Source organism: Gracilinanus agilis, chromosome 1 (assembly GCF_016433145.1).
Source record: "Gracilinanus agilis isolate LMUSP501 chromosome 1, AgileGrace, whole genome shotgun sequence".
Classification (NCBI taxonomy): domain Eukaryota; kingdom Metazoa; phylum Chordata; class Mammalia; order Didelphimorphia; family Didelphidae; genus Gracilinanus; species Gracilinanus agilis.
Window position 1 is genome coordinate 347,458,382 of NC_058130.1, and position 15,521 is coordinate 347,473,902.

At 35.8% G+C, this 15,521-nt stretch overlaps 1 protein-coding gene across 1 annotated transcript in view; it reads right to left on the reverse strand.

Moving 5' to 3' along the window:
* Positions 1–15,521, reverse strand: part of PIK3R1 (phosphoinositide-3-kinase regulatory subunit 1) — an 85,922-nt gene that overhangs the window by 17,389 nt on the left and 53,012 nt on the right. The window contains exons 2-6 of the mRNA XM_044663375.1: positions 13,525–13,617; positions 12,202–12,276; positions 5,849–5,980; positions 4,284–4,485; positions 3,919–3,998 (exon numbers count right to left, since the gene is read on the reverse strand). Coding sequence (XP_044519310.1) covers positions 3,919–3,998; positions 4,284–4,485; positions 5,849–5,980; positions 12,202–12,276; positions 13,525–13,617 — 582 coding nt within the window. The remainder of the gene's footprint in view (positions 1–3,918; positions 3,999–4,283; positions 4,486–5,848; positions 5,981–12,201; positions 12,277–13,524; positions 13,618–15,521) is intronic.

Genomic DNA, 15,521 nt, shown 5'->3' on the forward strand with positions numbered 1-15,521 from the left:
GAGATAATAGGGAGCCAAGTAGATCCTACAATAAGGAGATCAACATAATATTAATCATGAAAATGTTTTAAAAAGTTTAGTTTAGTTGAATTCTGCAAGATAGATTTAAGTGGGATGTGAAAGATCTGTTAAAAGTATATTTTAGGGGCAGCTGGGTAACTCAGTGGAGTGAGAGTCAGGCCTAGAGACAGGAGGTCCTAGGTTCAAACCCGGCCTCAGCCACTTCTCAGCTGTGTGACCCTGGGCAAGTCACTTGACCCCCATTGCCCACCCTTACCACTCTTCCACCTATGAGACAATACACCGAAGTACAAGGGTTTAAAAAAAAAAAAGTACATTTTAAATGCATACCTTTTGATCTAGCAATACCACTACTGGGTCTGTATCCCAAAGTGATTTTTAAAAAATGAGTAGGACCTGTTTTACAAAAATATTTATAGCTGCTCTTTTTGTGGTGACAAAGAATTGGAAACTAAAGGGACATCCCTCACTTGGGGAATGGTGAACAAATTATGGTACATGACAATGATGTAATACAATTGTGCTATAAGGAATGATGAAAAGGATGATTTCAGAAAAAGATGGAAAGACCTATGTGCAGATGCAGAGTAAAATAAATAAACAGAACCAGGAGAACATTGTTCGCAGTAATAGCAATATTGTGGGACCATCAAATGTGATAGACTTTGCTAACAGCAATATAATGATCCAGGACAATTCTGAGGACTTTTGAAAAAGAATGCTATCTATCCAGCTGCAGAGAAAAAAAATTGTTGGAGCAGAAATTCAGATGAAAACATGTTTTATCACTTGTTTATTTGGGTATATGTTCTGGGGTTTTAGTTCTATAAGATTATTTTGCTTACAAAAATGAATAATATGGAAATGTTTGGCATGATAATACAAGTATAACCCAGATTGAATTGCTTGTCTACTCTGGGAGAAGGGAGGGAGAGAAGGAAGACAATAAAGATCATATAACTTCAGAAAACTTAAGTGGAAATTTGTTATTAAAATAAAAATGTTAAATTTAAAAATAAATATATTTGAGTAACATAAGCATGAGGAAATGGAGTTTAGATCTAGATTAAGCGTTATAGCAATGGAAAAAGAGTGAATCCAATTTCGCATGAAGAAAAATCCCACTGAACAAGGAATCAGGTTACGATGAGTTCTATATGGTAGATATGACTTTGGTTAAGTCACTGTAATAATGGTGGTGATAAATAAGATGGACCCTATTGTCTCTGTCAGCTCTAACATTCTATGACCACAAGACATTTCAAAAAAAGAAATAAGTTTCTATTTTTTTTAACCCTCTAATGCAAAGAAGAATACTACTAATAATTTTACTCTAATGCCTAACAAAATATTTTGTAAATTATCAGTATCATGATTCGGAGTGTGTTATAGCCAAATTAAAAACACTAAAAGACTTGACTATTCTTTCATGTTGAATCTTTACTATCCCTGAACTTTTTAGTGATTCTGTCCCTTCCCTTACGTGGTGGTGTTTGTTCTTTGTTTTTGAAGAGGACCAATGACATTGAGTGATGTTTTGACTTGGAAGTGAACCAGATTTAAGTGAGGCCAATTTGTACAAAGTCATCAGCCTCATTCTTTCTTTGAGCGTCATCTAAGTCTAATGAAAAGACAAAAGTCAGGAGAACTGGTGATGGCTCAGGATGCAGTGGGTGACCTTAGCAACTCTGATGTTTGATCAAGTTCTGAGTACTCTATAACAATTGCTTCAGCCACTTTTGTGACTAAACTGTTCTCATTTGTGCCAGGAGAAATCTTTACATTCTTGAGGTAGGAATCTCCCCAACTCACTGATGGGTCTGAGCCCTCTCAGTTATCCTCAACCTGGTGCCAAAACAGTTTACTAGGGTGTGGCTGCCGTGCATGGAGCCTCAGGTGAGAGTGGGTGAAAGGTAGACACCAAAGACAGGTTTGCAGCCCAGGAAAAGGCTCAGCAAACCCTCACACCAGATAAATCCTATGTCAAGCCTTAAGTCCCAGCTTAATTCTCTCCCTCCTCACCTGTCTCTCTCATCTCTGAATTCCTACAGAGCTTAGTAGCTGTTCCATACAGTTTATCCCATAATTACAAACTATTTTGTATCATTTACTAGTTTTCGTATATTTTCTAGACTGGTCTTTTCTACTAGATTGTAAACTCTAAAACAGAAGGGATCAACTACTTCTTATGAATCCCACTCCCTATACATAGGCCAATGATAGGCAAATAGTGGTAACTTAATAAATATTTGAAAAGTGATTAAATGCTTCCTATAGCCTACCCAAACAGAAGATATCATTTTCTGTCACCATTAACACTGGGTTTCCTCTCCCACCCCCACTCCAATCAAGTTCTACCAGGTCAAAGGAAAAAGTTGATTTATACCCAAAGACCCTAATGTATTGTTGTGTTTTGTTTTGTTTTGTTTTAGCTCTTCTTCATTCATTCTCTACAGGAGAAATCTGTCTATGGTTGATTATCAGTAAATATTTATTAGGCATCTATTCTATGACTACCATAGAGGTTTTATGTTGGAAAAGCTTTCTAGTACTAAGAAATACCCTAAAAGGAATGATGAAGTACTTTCAGAAAATGGGATAAAGGAAGTAAAGGTGTAAATGTATAAGGCTCTGCTTATATGAGCACACTATTAAGTCTCAATTAAACACAAAAGATGTATAAATCCAGATACAGTCACAAGAAAATTTTTCATCTTTTCCTCTCACTACCATTCTCTATCCATAGTGGGGTTTTTTTGTGTTTTTTTTTTAAACCTTACTTTCTATCTTAATATCCATTCAAAGTCAATTAGGGTAACTAACTTGCCTAGAGTTACATAGCTAATAAGTATAGGGCAAATCTAAGGGCAAATTTAAACCCAAGTCCTCCAGACTCCAAGCCTGACACTCTGGTACCAAACTGCCTCATCTACCATTCTCTATCTAGAGATCATTCATGATCTGGTCATACTCATATAGGCACTTCCCTCTCACATTTGCATGAGCAGTGTGAAGATTCAACCAATCTCAGAAATCATTTGTACATAACATGGGAGAGCATTCCCCAAAGAGAATATAATAATGCTACATAGTTAAGTCTTTCATTAACCCATAGTATGTTTTGGTACCAGTTCAATACTGGTAAAATAAACTAACTTTTAAAAAAGTTAAACCTATATCTGAATATACATACAGGTTCTCAGAATTTAAGTTTTGGAGTTTTTTCTTTTTTTTTTTTCACCCATAGCATATATACACGCTATAAGTATAAAAGATCAGCGTTTACTTCATATCAACATTCTTGTCACATTTCCAGATTGGTCAAAGGGTTGTGAGGGAGAATTTCACAGGAGGAAAATGCTATGATTTCAAATGAAAGCAACTGCTCGTCAGTCTGTTTCCTGCTCTGCTCACTAGCTGATGGGACACCAACCCGTCTGCTTTCAAAGAAGTATCTGGCTTGCTACAACTTGCTGCAGGTATTCGAATACTCTGGCTTTATACTGCTTGCATTATTGAAAATGTTTATTTTGACAGACATCTCTCAGCATACCTGCTTCCAAAACACACATTGCAAAATACTTCCAATTATAGAGTAATTATAAATTCCCTACTTCTTAAGTATTAGAAAGAAAAATAAGAGTGTCAACTCCTGAAAGCAGCCCTGTTCATGTATCCTGGGGGGAGAAGGAAAGAAAACGAGGACCTCTGAAATACTCATTTAAATCCTAAAACAAATCAACATGAACCATCCACATTGACTCCCAGTTAAATCAACATGCTTTTGAAATAAAACCAAATTCAACCAGAGGCTTATATTCGTCAAGAAATACAAAGGGAACAGATAGGGTGAGAAAAGCTTCTTTAAATTACAATAAAAAACAAAAAGGGGCTGACCTGGTGCAGGCTGTCGGTCATTCCATTCACTAGAGATTAAAAGTTCTATAGTTTTTATGAGGTGTTCGGCATTATCAGAGCTGAAAAAAAAAAACAGTTTCTTATTAGAAATGTTTTGTTTAAAAGAAAAAATAGAAAATGTACATCTTTCTTTTTAAAAAGGAGATGCAAATATATGGACCCACTAGTAGGCCAGCCCTTTAAAGCATGCTTAGTCCCAAATTGAAAGAGTAGGACTACTTTATTAAATGCATGACCAATATATTCATTCTCATTCTCTCTCTCTCTCTCTCTCTCTCTCTCTCTCTCTCTCTCTCTCTCTCTCACACACACACACACACACACACACACACACACACACTTACCCTGTGATTGGAAATCTGAAAAGCATAGGGCTGAAAATTTCAGAGAGAGATCTTGCATTCAAAAGATTTTTGCTGGAGGCCTGGCAGAGTTTGAAGAAATGTTTTAACAAATACTGAAGCGTGAGCCCGTGCTGATGAGGTATGTGAGGAGTCCTCATAAGCTTCTTTAGCATCTGGACATTCTCTTCTGAGTTCTGCAGTTCTATTAGGAGAACAAAGAGAAAATACTTCTAGAGATCAGCAAATAAACCACTGGAAAGTATTTACTCTACTTCTCACAGCTCCACAAAAAAAAATACTAATAGGAGCAAGTTATAGCTAGGTTTCATGAGGAGCAGGGTATTTGTTCTTCTCATTAGAAAAAGTATTTTTGTGAGAAAGTAAGATCTTCTTAAGCCAAATGGAAATCTAAGCGACACTTGGCACAAACCACAACTGAGTGCTCACTGGTGGTTGATTGGCTAATTTGGAGATATATCAGATAAGTAACACAGGTTCTAACTTTTAAGGTTACTAACCACTATATCCTGTCCCAAAGAGCATGTGATGAGAGCATTAGCTCCTAGGTGACATCCATCTTTTGTGAACACATACTGTAATGATCATTCAAAAAGGGGGGGAAATATCTGAAATGGGTCTACTCATTCACCAGTCTCTGTCCCAATTCCTTGGAACTACCAGGGAACCTCTGAACACTATGTCCTCTGCTGATAGTGAACTTTGCCAATACTGATAAAAGGTTAACAATTAGCCATTTCAACATGTGGACACATCTCTCCGAGTAAACTTTTATTCCATGCCTCTGTGAATGGGGTACAAGAGGTAATACGGTTCCATGGGAACCATGAATCATTTAACATTGATATTTTCTTAATCAAAAAAGGAGTTCATTAAGTTATCTGCTAAATAACCTACAGGTGTAAAGCACCTATAGAACTCACATTTTAGTAGGAGAATACAGGAGACAGCTATATGGCTCAGTGATTAACTCAAATCTACTTTCAGACACCTACTTGCTGTGTGTGCCCTGGGTAAGTCATTTAACATCTGTTTGCCTTAATCTACTGAAAAAAGAAATGGCAAACTGTTCTAATATCTTTGTCCAAAAAAAAAAAAAAACACACAACAAACTATGAGGTCATCAAGGGTTGACATACCACATAATGGATAATAACGGGGCTACGACAGGTTCACAGATAACTAAATATAGGGTTTATACAACATAAATACCAAATGATCTTAAGAGGTATATAAAGGAGGAGAAAACTAACAACTGGGAAATAAGGAAAGGTTACTTGAAGGAGAGAGAGAGAGCACTTAAGCCTTGAAGACAGATAGAGTCCAGGATTCAGAGGCAAATTCAGAGAGTAATCTAGGCAAGAAGAACAGCTTGTATAAAGATGAAGGTGGAAAAATGTAGCCTCGCTGGGCTAGAACACTGCATGAAAGTGCAAATAAAGTGTAATCAGCCTAGAAAGATAAGCTAGCTTCATAAACAACATTTAATTAAGTTCTGAGATCTCTAAATGTATATTTAATGGTGTTGTGGAAAAGGTAAAATTCACCTTGTGCTACAGAAATCATTTCACTGTAAATCGTCCCAGGAATGACAGGATTTGGCAGGTCCAAGAGATATCTCTTGAAAGCATCTGAGAGGACCTGTACATCAATCACATCAAAGTCCACTGAAGAGGCATCTGTGAAACAAGACAAAATAGTTTTAAGTGTCAAGAATTTTAACATATCTATCATCCTTTCAAAACGACTACTTCCTACGTGGAAAGAAATAATAGTAGTAAAATGAAGGACGATAGGAGACTTGATATCTCATAAGGGTTTATATCTATCACAACTACATTACCCCAAAATCTCCCGTGATAGTCACAAATACACTGATTGAACCTTATAAATCAGCACAGATTTATCTTTAATCTTTTGGGGAAATTGACTGTTGGTATGTTACAAAATTTCAGCAATCATGAGGATGTTAATAAAAATAGTTCATAAAAACAGTAAAGTTATTTTCCATGATATTTAACAAAGGTTTATGAAAGATCTCCTATATGCAAGGTAATAACAAGGTGGCTATTTGGATTGCCACCCAAAGCAATAAATAACACTTCGGCAAATTATTCCCTGAACATCCCTTCTAATACCAGATCGCCTCCCTAGCAAGCCATCTTTTATAAGATTATAAAGCTTGTAGTACAAAGTATATAAAAAGACAGACACAACAAAAAGCCCCAAGACAGATCCAAACAGTATAAGCAATGGTAAGTAAGAAAAAACACTGCATAAAATGAGGTAGTGCCTTAAACCACTTCAGGCCTTACCAAGAACAACTAACCACAGATTACATTTGTATTCTATGTGGAAAGGCCTGTGTGGGTCACACATTTGATTTGGCTAGCCCTAAGGAAACACAGAAAGGAACATCAGCAGCATCTCTTCAAATAGAGAAAAAAAATGTAGAAAATGTTGGCTAGATTGTAGAGGAGAGTAATTTTATCCAACTGACTCTCCTGAAGCTCACCAGCATAGCCCATCCTAACCTGCAAATTGTTTTGGAGAGGAAAGGGTAAATTCTAGCCACAGAAGGGGCTTTATGTGGTTCATTATCACTTAATCCAAAAAACTGGAATCTTTTAAAGAGAAGCTACTGTCTAAACTATCCCCAAGCAAGAAGTTACAAAGGCCTGCCATAGGTTTTTACATTTATTACTTTAGAATTCCAATGTCAGACAACCTACTTTTCAGTGACAATCTTCAAATAAGACAAACTTTGATACTTCAAAGGATCTGTGATCTCACCAAGGTGAGTAAATTCCTCTAAAACTGTCAATATCTTCTTGTCCTTTGCAACTTTTTTTTTTTTGGTATCTTCCTGTAAAGCTTCTATAGGGCAGACACCCAATGTGGTAAGGGACCTTGCTTCAGATGACTTTCATATTAAATGGGAACCAACGGAATGAAGAGAAAGTTCATCTGCCATCTCCTATTAAAGGAGAAAGTGTGACATAATGGATGAACTTCTGAACCTGATGGATTCAATTAGACTTGGGTTCTAATTCTACTTCTAACATTTACAGATAGATCCCAGTTAGTACAGAAAAGGAGTTGTGAAGAAGCTATAAATATTCTAATTTGTACTATCTGAAATTATAATTATGAAAAACATGACAATTGATTCCAGCTCAAATCAATGGAAATATGGAGTACAAATTTAAATAATGTGACTACTTCACAGGATTCATAATTCACTCTAATGAGGACTGGCTGGAAGCTTCCTGATGTCCTTTGGTTGACCCCTAACCTTTAATTATTCACAAATTATGATATTCCATGATTTACAATTACATAGTTTACATAAAAGAATAATGGTGGTAAAAATAGATATTTGCTTCAGGGAGAACACTGGAGTCATTAAAAGTACTGCTTAATTTTTAAAATTTGTCTTTTTCTTAAACATCCTAACTACTCCCCTATAGATCCTCCTCATAAAAAAGAAAAATTATTTAAGTGAAAAAAAAGTATGTCTGCTGTCCACGTTTGCCATCTTCACCATTTACAGTAATTTATTTATCTGTCCTCTGGATTCAATATTGGCCATTGCATTTACTCAGTTGTCCTTTGTGTGGCTTTATTTATACACTTGTAATCATTATGTGTACTCTTTCTTCTACTTACTTTGATCTGTACTAGTTCTTGTCGCTCTTTCTATGTTATTATAAATTATTCATATTCATCATTTCCTATAGTCCAATACTTCATCAAATCAAATCCATTTACCACAATCTGTTCCACCCAGAATGCCATCTAGTCTCCTTTCTATTTAAATCTGGGCCTGGGATGCTGCCCATCTGTAGGGTCCCTCTTTTTCTCCCTCTCTCATCCACATGTGTTATTCAGTTGAATAGGTAGCACAGCACAAAAGCTGATCCATCTGATGTCTATATATGTATGTACATTGATTCTAAGCAATCAATTCTACCAGCATTTCTTCAGCACCTACTATGTGCTGGGAAATATGAAGACAAAAACAAAATTGCCTTTGAGGAGTTTATATTCATACTAAAGTGTGACTCTCAAATGAGTTCACAAAATTAATGATTCTTTCACAAGAATTCTTTTGTCTTCTTAAATTCTGAGAATTCAGTATTCTATAATACTTGCTAGTTTTTTAATAACACCAGTCTTATGAAAAATAAGCACTGTATGTGTCTGCCCGAAGTCTCTCTACACTGGTACATGTCACCATGTTTACAGTCTCCTGCATACTTGAATCAATCTGTTTATTTGCCAAATAGATCACTATTAATAATTTTACTATCTGCATAATTAGAAGCTGCCCTTTGTAGGAAAACCATGCAATTGCCACATAAGTTTTTCTAGATGCTGAATTTAGCATTCTAAATGTATTTCCCCATTATCTGAGGGCAATCTGAACACACAGAAGCTTCTCTGTATGCATGAAAGTTGACTCTGGGAATAATGACTGAGGAATCTTGCAGGTTAAAAGAGTATTTCAGTAAGAAATAAGCTGTTTTGAACAACAAGGCTTAAGGCCCAAAGTTCATCCTCTAGTACAAACTATTATAAGGGTTAGTATGTATTTAATGATTTTTAAAAAACAAATCTTTGAAAACATCATTACTACTCCTTTAATGTGTCTGTGTGCTTTTTAAAGTACTTCTTAACCCGACACTCATTTGTTCTGTTTATTGTACTAGCATTAAGTGTTCTGTCCCACAACTGCTTCAGACCTAAACCCACAAAATTTAAATAATTTACAGCCTGAAAACACTCATTTCTTCTATTCTAAGTTTTTCACCAATTCTTAACCAATCTTCCTATAATTATGTTTCTCAACCCTTATACTCCTTGATCTCTAGATTTTTAAAAAGTGCAATTATCTTCAATTAAATACACACCCAATAGCATAATACCTTAGCTAAGCATTTAGCAAATGGCACAGCTAGATGAACAGCCATGCTCTCCTCAAACTCTGATAAAATAGCTCTTCTTAAATCTCCTACAGGATCATATACTCTTCCTGGAAGAGAAATGTGCTGGAAACTTGGCTCAGGTGTTGGATCAAAGTTTAAACCAAAGCAGTCTTCCCTCTGGCAACAATGAATGTGCTGTTACGGCTTAACATCCCAACAAAGAATCCCCAGAATATCAGGGACAGAAAGACTCTTGGGAGATCTCTCTATCATTCCCCTCATTTCATAGGAAGGGGAAAGCAGAGATCCAAACTGGTTTCTTTCTACTTGTGCTCTCTCAAGAGTCCTCAATGGGGTCACCATCTTAAATCTCACAATAGTTTTACTTTTACAAATTCCAATTCTCATACCAATAACACAGCATAAAGATATGTATTACTAGCCTGCTCCATATTTCTATACAGTCTACTTTAAAATCTAACTACCATTTCACAATGGTTCACAGATTCCTCATAAGTCTCTGACGTCTTTGTATTTTCTCTGACCATTACACATCATTTAACAAATTTATGTTCTAGAACATGAGACTCTATCTCAATTGCCTACCCTAAAAAATAAATGTTTCTCTGACCCTTCTTAAGTTTCTCTGAAGGAGAAGGACCAAGACTATGCCAGTCTTTTAGCCACAATCTTTCAAACTTCCAACTGGCATATGAGAACAATTGATTCATAGACATCATTGCATCATGCCTACTGAAGATGGTTCTTCACTAGATCACAGGATCATAGATCGATCATTCATAAGAAAATGACCTTAAAAGTTTATTTTACATGTGAGGAAACTAAGGCTTAGGAAAATGGTTTAACTGAAATTGAAAGTGAAGTACAGGTATCCCTATCACACTGCAGGGATTAGGGATACAGCTCCCATGATCTGGAAAATCTGTGCTAAAATTTTTGGCTCTCCTTTCATACCCAGGAATGAGTCTATATGAGATTTTATTCTATGGGATGTTTACAATATCTTATTGTAAAATGTGGGTTAGGTACAGGTTATCTCTCTCACATCACTGAGGCAAATTTTAACTTTAAAAAAGAAATTGTGTATATTTATGATATCAAAAAAAGTAAAATATGTTGCTATTAAACAATACAATACATATATTTTATGCATTTCTGAGTTTCTAAACTTTTTCTGTTCCATCTGCTGGCCTTCACATGTTGTGTACAACTTCTATAAAACTCCCAAAAAATGCCCATTCAATTTCTTAGGCTGACCTGAGATATAGTAATACTATGACAGGGAAGATCACAACGTGGAAGGGATATCTGTGATTTGTTCAAAGACATCCACAATTATGAGGCATTATTAGTGTTTGACTTCAGTTGTGCCAATTCTACACTTTGTCCTAAGTTTTTTTCTCTTTGGCACAGGATACTTTCTGATTTCAGGGCCTTTATTTTCCTCTGTGTTTCCTGGAAGTATGGAGAAGGACTAGAGGTTTTGAAAAGGGCCGCTTAACAGTTACTACTCCCATGTGACTTAAGGTAAATCACATTCTCCTTGTTTCTCAATTTCCTCATCTGCAAAATGGGGAAGGGGGAGGACAGAGACCTATTGTGGACTAAAAGGCTTTGGCTGTCTCTTTCAGCCCTAAGTCTACAACTTGATAATCGTATAGTCTTAGATGATAGCTACCTTTTTGAATGATCAGCATGACCAATATGGACAAATAAAAATGAAATAAATTTGATAAATAGCTTAGGGAGCTATCTTGGGGAAAAAGAGATTCCTATAAGGGCATTTTAAAAAGAAAACCCTGCTTTAAAATTTCAGATTCTATCTCCATAGACCATTTGAGCAAAAGAAGGGAGGTATGAACAAATATTCACTTGATTCATCTTTTTTTCTGTATTTCTTTCAATAGGAAAATAAAAAACAAGACATCTTTGTGCTTTGCACGTAGATTACTAATAAAAAGTTGCTGAATGAAGTCCTTTTTCTCCAAATCATATTAACAGACTTAAGATAAACATAAGTGATCCTTTTAATCCATCAGGAAACTTCTTTAATATTCAAGACATTTCAAATTAACCAACATCACATAGTACTGACACTAGGCACTTTCATTCAAAGTACTGAATCTTAGCTTAAAAATCTATTTTTGAAATAGAATTTTTTTAAAATCAGGAAATACCCATATCCTTGATTATGGTAGACAAGTGCTTGGCATAGAAGTAGGCTTGTTCAATGAAGTAAAAAACATAGAGGATAATATACACAAACTATGTATGTATGCATATGAGCACACCTGGGAAACACGTATTACTAAATCTTGACGATATAAAAATACAATGCTACTTACTGTAATGGCGATTATGTTGTTTATAATGTTCTATGTACCTTGGTGATGGTGAAATGCAGAGTGGGCAAGTTTGGAAGATAGACAGGGGAAAGGCATAATAAAAACAGTAATCTACTAAAGTTATTTTTTATGGCATTATGATAATTATCTTGACAGCTCTCTTACCTCTCACATTCAAAAGACTTTTCTAAAGTCCTCTCCTCTTTATTTCAACTCTCACAGGGCTTCATTGCACCTGTCTGGACTGTTGCTAATAGTCTTTTTTTTTTTTTCCAATCCCCTAAACTTTTGTCTTAGAATCTATACTAAGTAGCGGTTCCAAGGCTGAGCAGTAAGGGCTAAGCAATGGGGTTTAAGTGACTTGTCCGAGGTCACACAGCTAGGAAGTGTCTGAGGCCAGATTTGAACCCAAAACCTCCTGTCTCTAAAACCTGGCTCTCCATCTGAGCCCCCTTACTACCCTCCAGAGAATTACTTCAAATACACACAGCCCCACACCACCTATTCAGGACAGACAGGTATCTGAATTTTTGTATTACTATCAAAATGCTATGCTGTCAGGAGCAAAAAGGTAACCTCAAGTCTGGTTTCTTAAGAAATACTTACCACAATCAAGAAGCTGCCGGAGTTCAGCTAAGCTGCTTGAGCTCTGGGTTCTGTACAAAGTTGGACATTCCAGACCTAAAACACAAAAAAAAACCCGTCTGTGTAGGTAAAAACAGTGTTCTTGAAGAACCCATTTCCAGCCTGGGAAACCACACACTGAAAATACCCTCTGGTTCCTTCTTGATTTCTCTCTGTGATAAGATGCCCATTTAAGAAGGGTGCCCAAAGCCAGCTATATCTCTCATCACTCTGCAAATTATATTCTGGATTTCCTCTACCAGAATGCCATGCCCTGGTGCTCACCTCTTAAGCTTCTTTTATATCTCCCTCATTAAAATGTAAGCTCCTTTCACATCAGTGTATCTTTGGTTTTATTTGGGGGTTTGGGTTATGTATGAGTATGTTCTTACAACAATGACCAATACGGAAGTGTGCTGTGCATGACAACAACAACAAAAAAAAAAACACAATAATAATAAAATAAAATGTAAGCTCCTTGAGAGCAAGGGACTGTTTTTCTGTTTATCTCTATATGCAGTGTCTGGCACATAATATGTGCTTACTTAATATTTGCTCACTAAGAAAGGCACTCCAGTTTCCATTCATTTCTATTTTTAAATTCTAGAAAAGACATTTTATTCTATGTCTTAAAAGATTACAAAGGTCAAATAATGCCACAAGCCTTTCCAATAGCACTAAATTGTGAACAACTTTATAGACACAAATTATTTTATAGAAATTGTTAGATACAGTATGGGCAGAAGTTATCATTTAACTAATTGTCTCCATTTGCCCTAAGAATTCAAAAGATCTATGACTTCCCTGGTGTTAGAGCTCCCTCCACTGACTTTAGACTTGGATCTATCTATAATGATTTAACAGGGTGTCACTTACATTCCACAAATTGTAGGGGCCTAAAGAATTGCTCGCCAAATAGCTGATCCTCTAGTGATGAACTTATCCATTCTTAGCTAGGTTAGGCTTTGACAAGAGATGCCAGAGGACCCATATATGAAGCACTTCCAATTTGTTAGGTCCTACTAGAGAGAGCTTAAGACACACTGGCACCATCTTTGAGAACTTGGGTCATTGCCCATTTTTGTCTTTGTGTCTCTGAGGCCGAGTACAACTGCTGGCACTAGCAAGTACTTAATAGGTGCTTATCAATCAGTGAAGGACAACTTTAGTGGAGAGCAAAAATTAAAGCAATATTTTCTAATACTTGAGTTTCTATTACTTTCTTCAAGCCTAAGAAATGTACCCAGTATGATCAACCACCCAAGGGTCTATCAGATAGAATTAGCATGCAACTGTGGCACATACCTTTTTTCTCAATAGCTTCCACTAATTTGATAAGGATTGGTGGAGCAACAGCAGGAGAGGAAAACTGCTCTGTGAGATCTAGAAGTGTAAAACCTAGGAGAAAAAAAATTGTGAGGCAGGATTTGAGTTGAGTTTATCAAAATCTCAAGACAAAAAAGTAACTTCATAAAACAAAAACTAAATTAATTTAACCACAAAACCTAAACAAATCATACCATCAGTTGTATATTCCATACCACTATTGAAGTGAAAGTTCCATACCACTATTGTTGCATGTATCCATTTTAGTCAGAAGAAAAATAATGAGTGGTTTCTGAAATACTAGTGTTTCTGTTAAAAGTTCTTCAAGGGTTCACTTATATACTTAAAAAAATACGCCACAAAAACACTTTAGATGATGTTATTCACGCAAATATTTCGTTCTTTGACACTGCATATGAAACTTGGTATTTTCTTGCACCCAAAAAAAGTGAAAGTGAAAAAAAATTTTGGCAGCAAGTCATTTTTCTCACAGTATGCCAGAGGGGGGAGCTAAATACTCTCCACAAAATTGTCAAACCATAGACTGTAGACTTAATTACGGAAACCTCAGCATGTGTGGCCAATATTTTGCTAACATTCACCCTGATTTGCATTTAGATATTTTAACTGATTTTTTTTTTTTGGTGATTCACTATCTGCTTTTATCGGGAAATAGATAACTTGATATGCTCTAATTTTTTTTTTTTCCTTTCTGGGTTAAAAACTCCCAGGGTCTTAAGTCAAGAATTCTTTATTATAAGAAGCAATACATATCAAGCTTAAAAAACAGATAGTCTAGAATATACACTTTTCTCAATCACTATGAAATTCTTACTATGCAAAAATTACCTCATTAAATACTGGCTTTTTTGGAATCATTTTTTGAAAGGCATTTGGTCATTTTATAAAATTTAGATGACCTGAGACTTAACAAATTTTCAAGCAAGATTATATCACGTTTTGGCTGGTGACCCTAGCTGTATTAAGACAGAACAAACAAAATCTCCAGGAACCCCGTGTACAGAGTTAAGAATCAAGGGAATGGGAACGGCCATTCTCTAGGTACAGATACAGCTACAATCCATGGGGGGCTTCCAACTTTCTTTTATCCTCAAAGAATTTATAAAAGCCCATCCTCCCTTCACCCTTCACCCTAAGGAAAATGCCTCTGCTCTAAGGAATAGAGAATTGATGCTACAGAAATTCACTTCATTGGACAATTTTGTTGAGACTCATCTAATCCATAAGTGAAACCCACATTTCTTTTCTTTCCAAAAGGTGTACCTACAAAGTTCAAAATGTAGCTTGGTGGTGTAGTGGAGGGTGGTCTCAAAGAACTCAATTTAAATCTGACCTCAGACACTTACTACCTTTGTGACCACCTGTAAATCATTTTGTCTGCCTTAGTTTTTTTTCTCTACTATAAAATAAAAAGCCTCCCAAGGTTGTTGGGAGATAAAATAAGATACTATTTGTAAAGTACTTAGCACAGTGCCTGGGACATAGTAAGCACTAAATAAATTTCTTTAAGCCCTAAAATTATTTTTCTTTTATATTTAGAAAGCAGGGATATCTTTAACAATAGAAAAATCTGTTAAATCTGAGAATAAGAGATTGAAATGACAGGCTGAGCTAAGCAAATTCAAGTTGAGTCACAAAAAGGACAACAGTATGTCCTCCCCACCTCCACTAAAAAAAAAAAAAAAAAATTCAATGTACCTTAAAAAATCCCTTTAAAAATGCTACAAAGTGAAAGCAAAAACCCAACCCAATTTCTCAAACAACACAATATAATCCACTTTTCTCTGCCTGTATCTTAAGTGATGTTACCAGCTCACATGGACACTGCTCACAACCAGTTCTTGCCTTCAACATGGAACCTTATAAGCAAAAAAAAGTTTAAACTATTATGTAAAGATTATTGTTACATGTAAAAAAAAAATCAAAGTTGCTAGGGAGTCAATTATGCTTTTTTA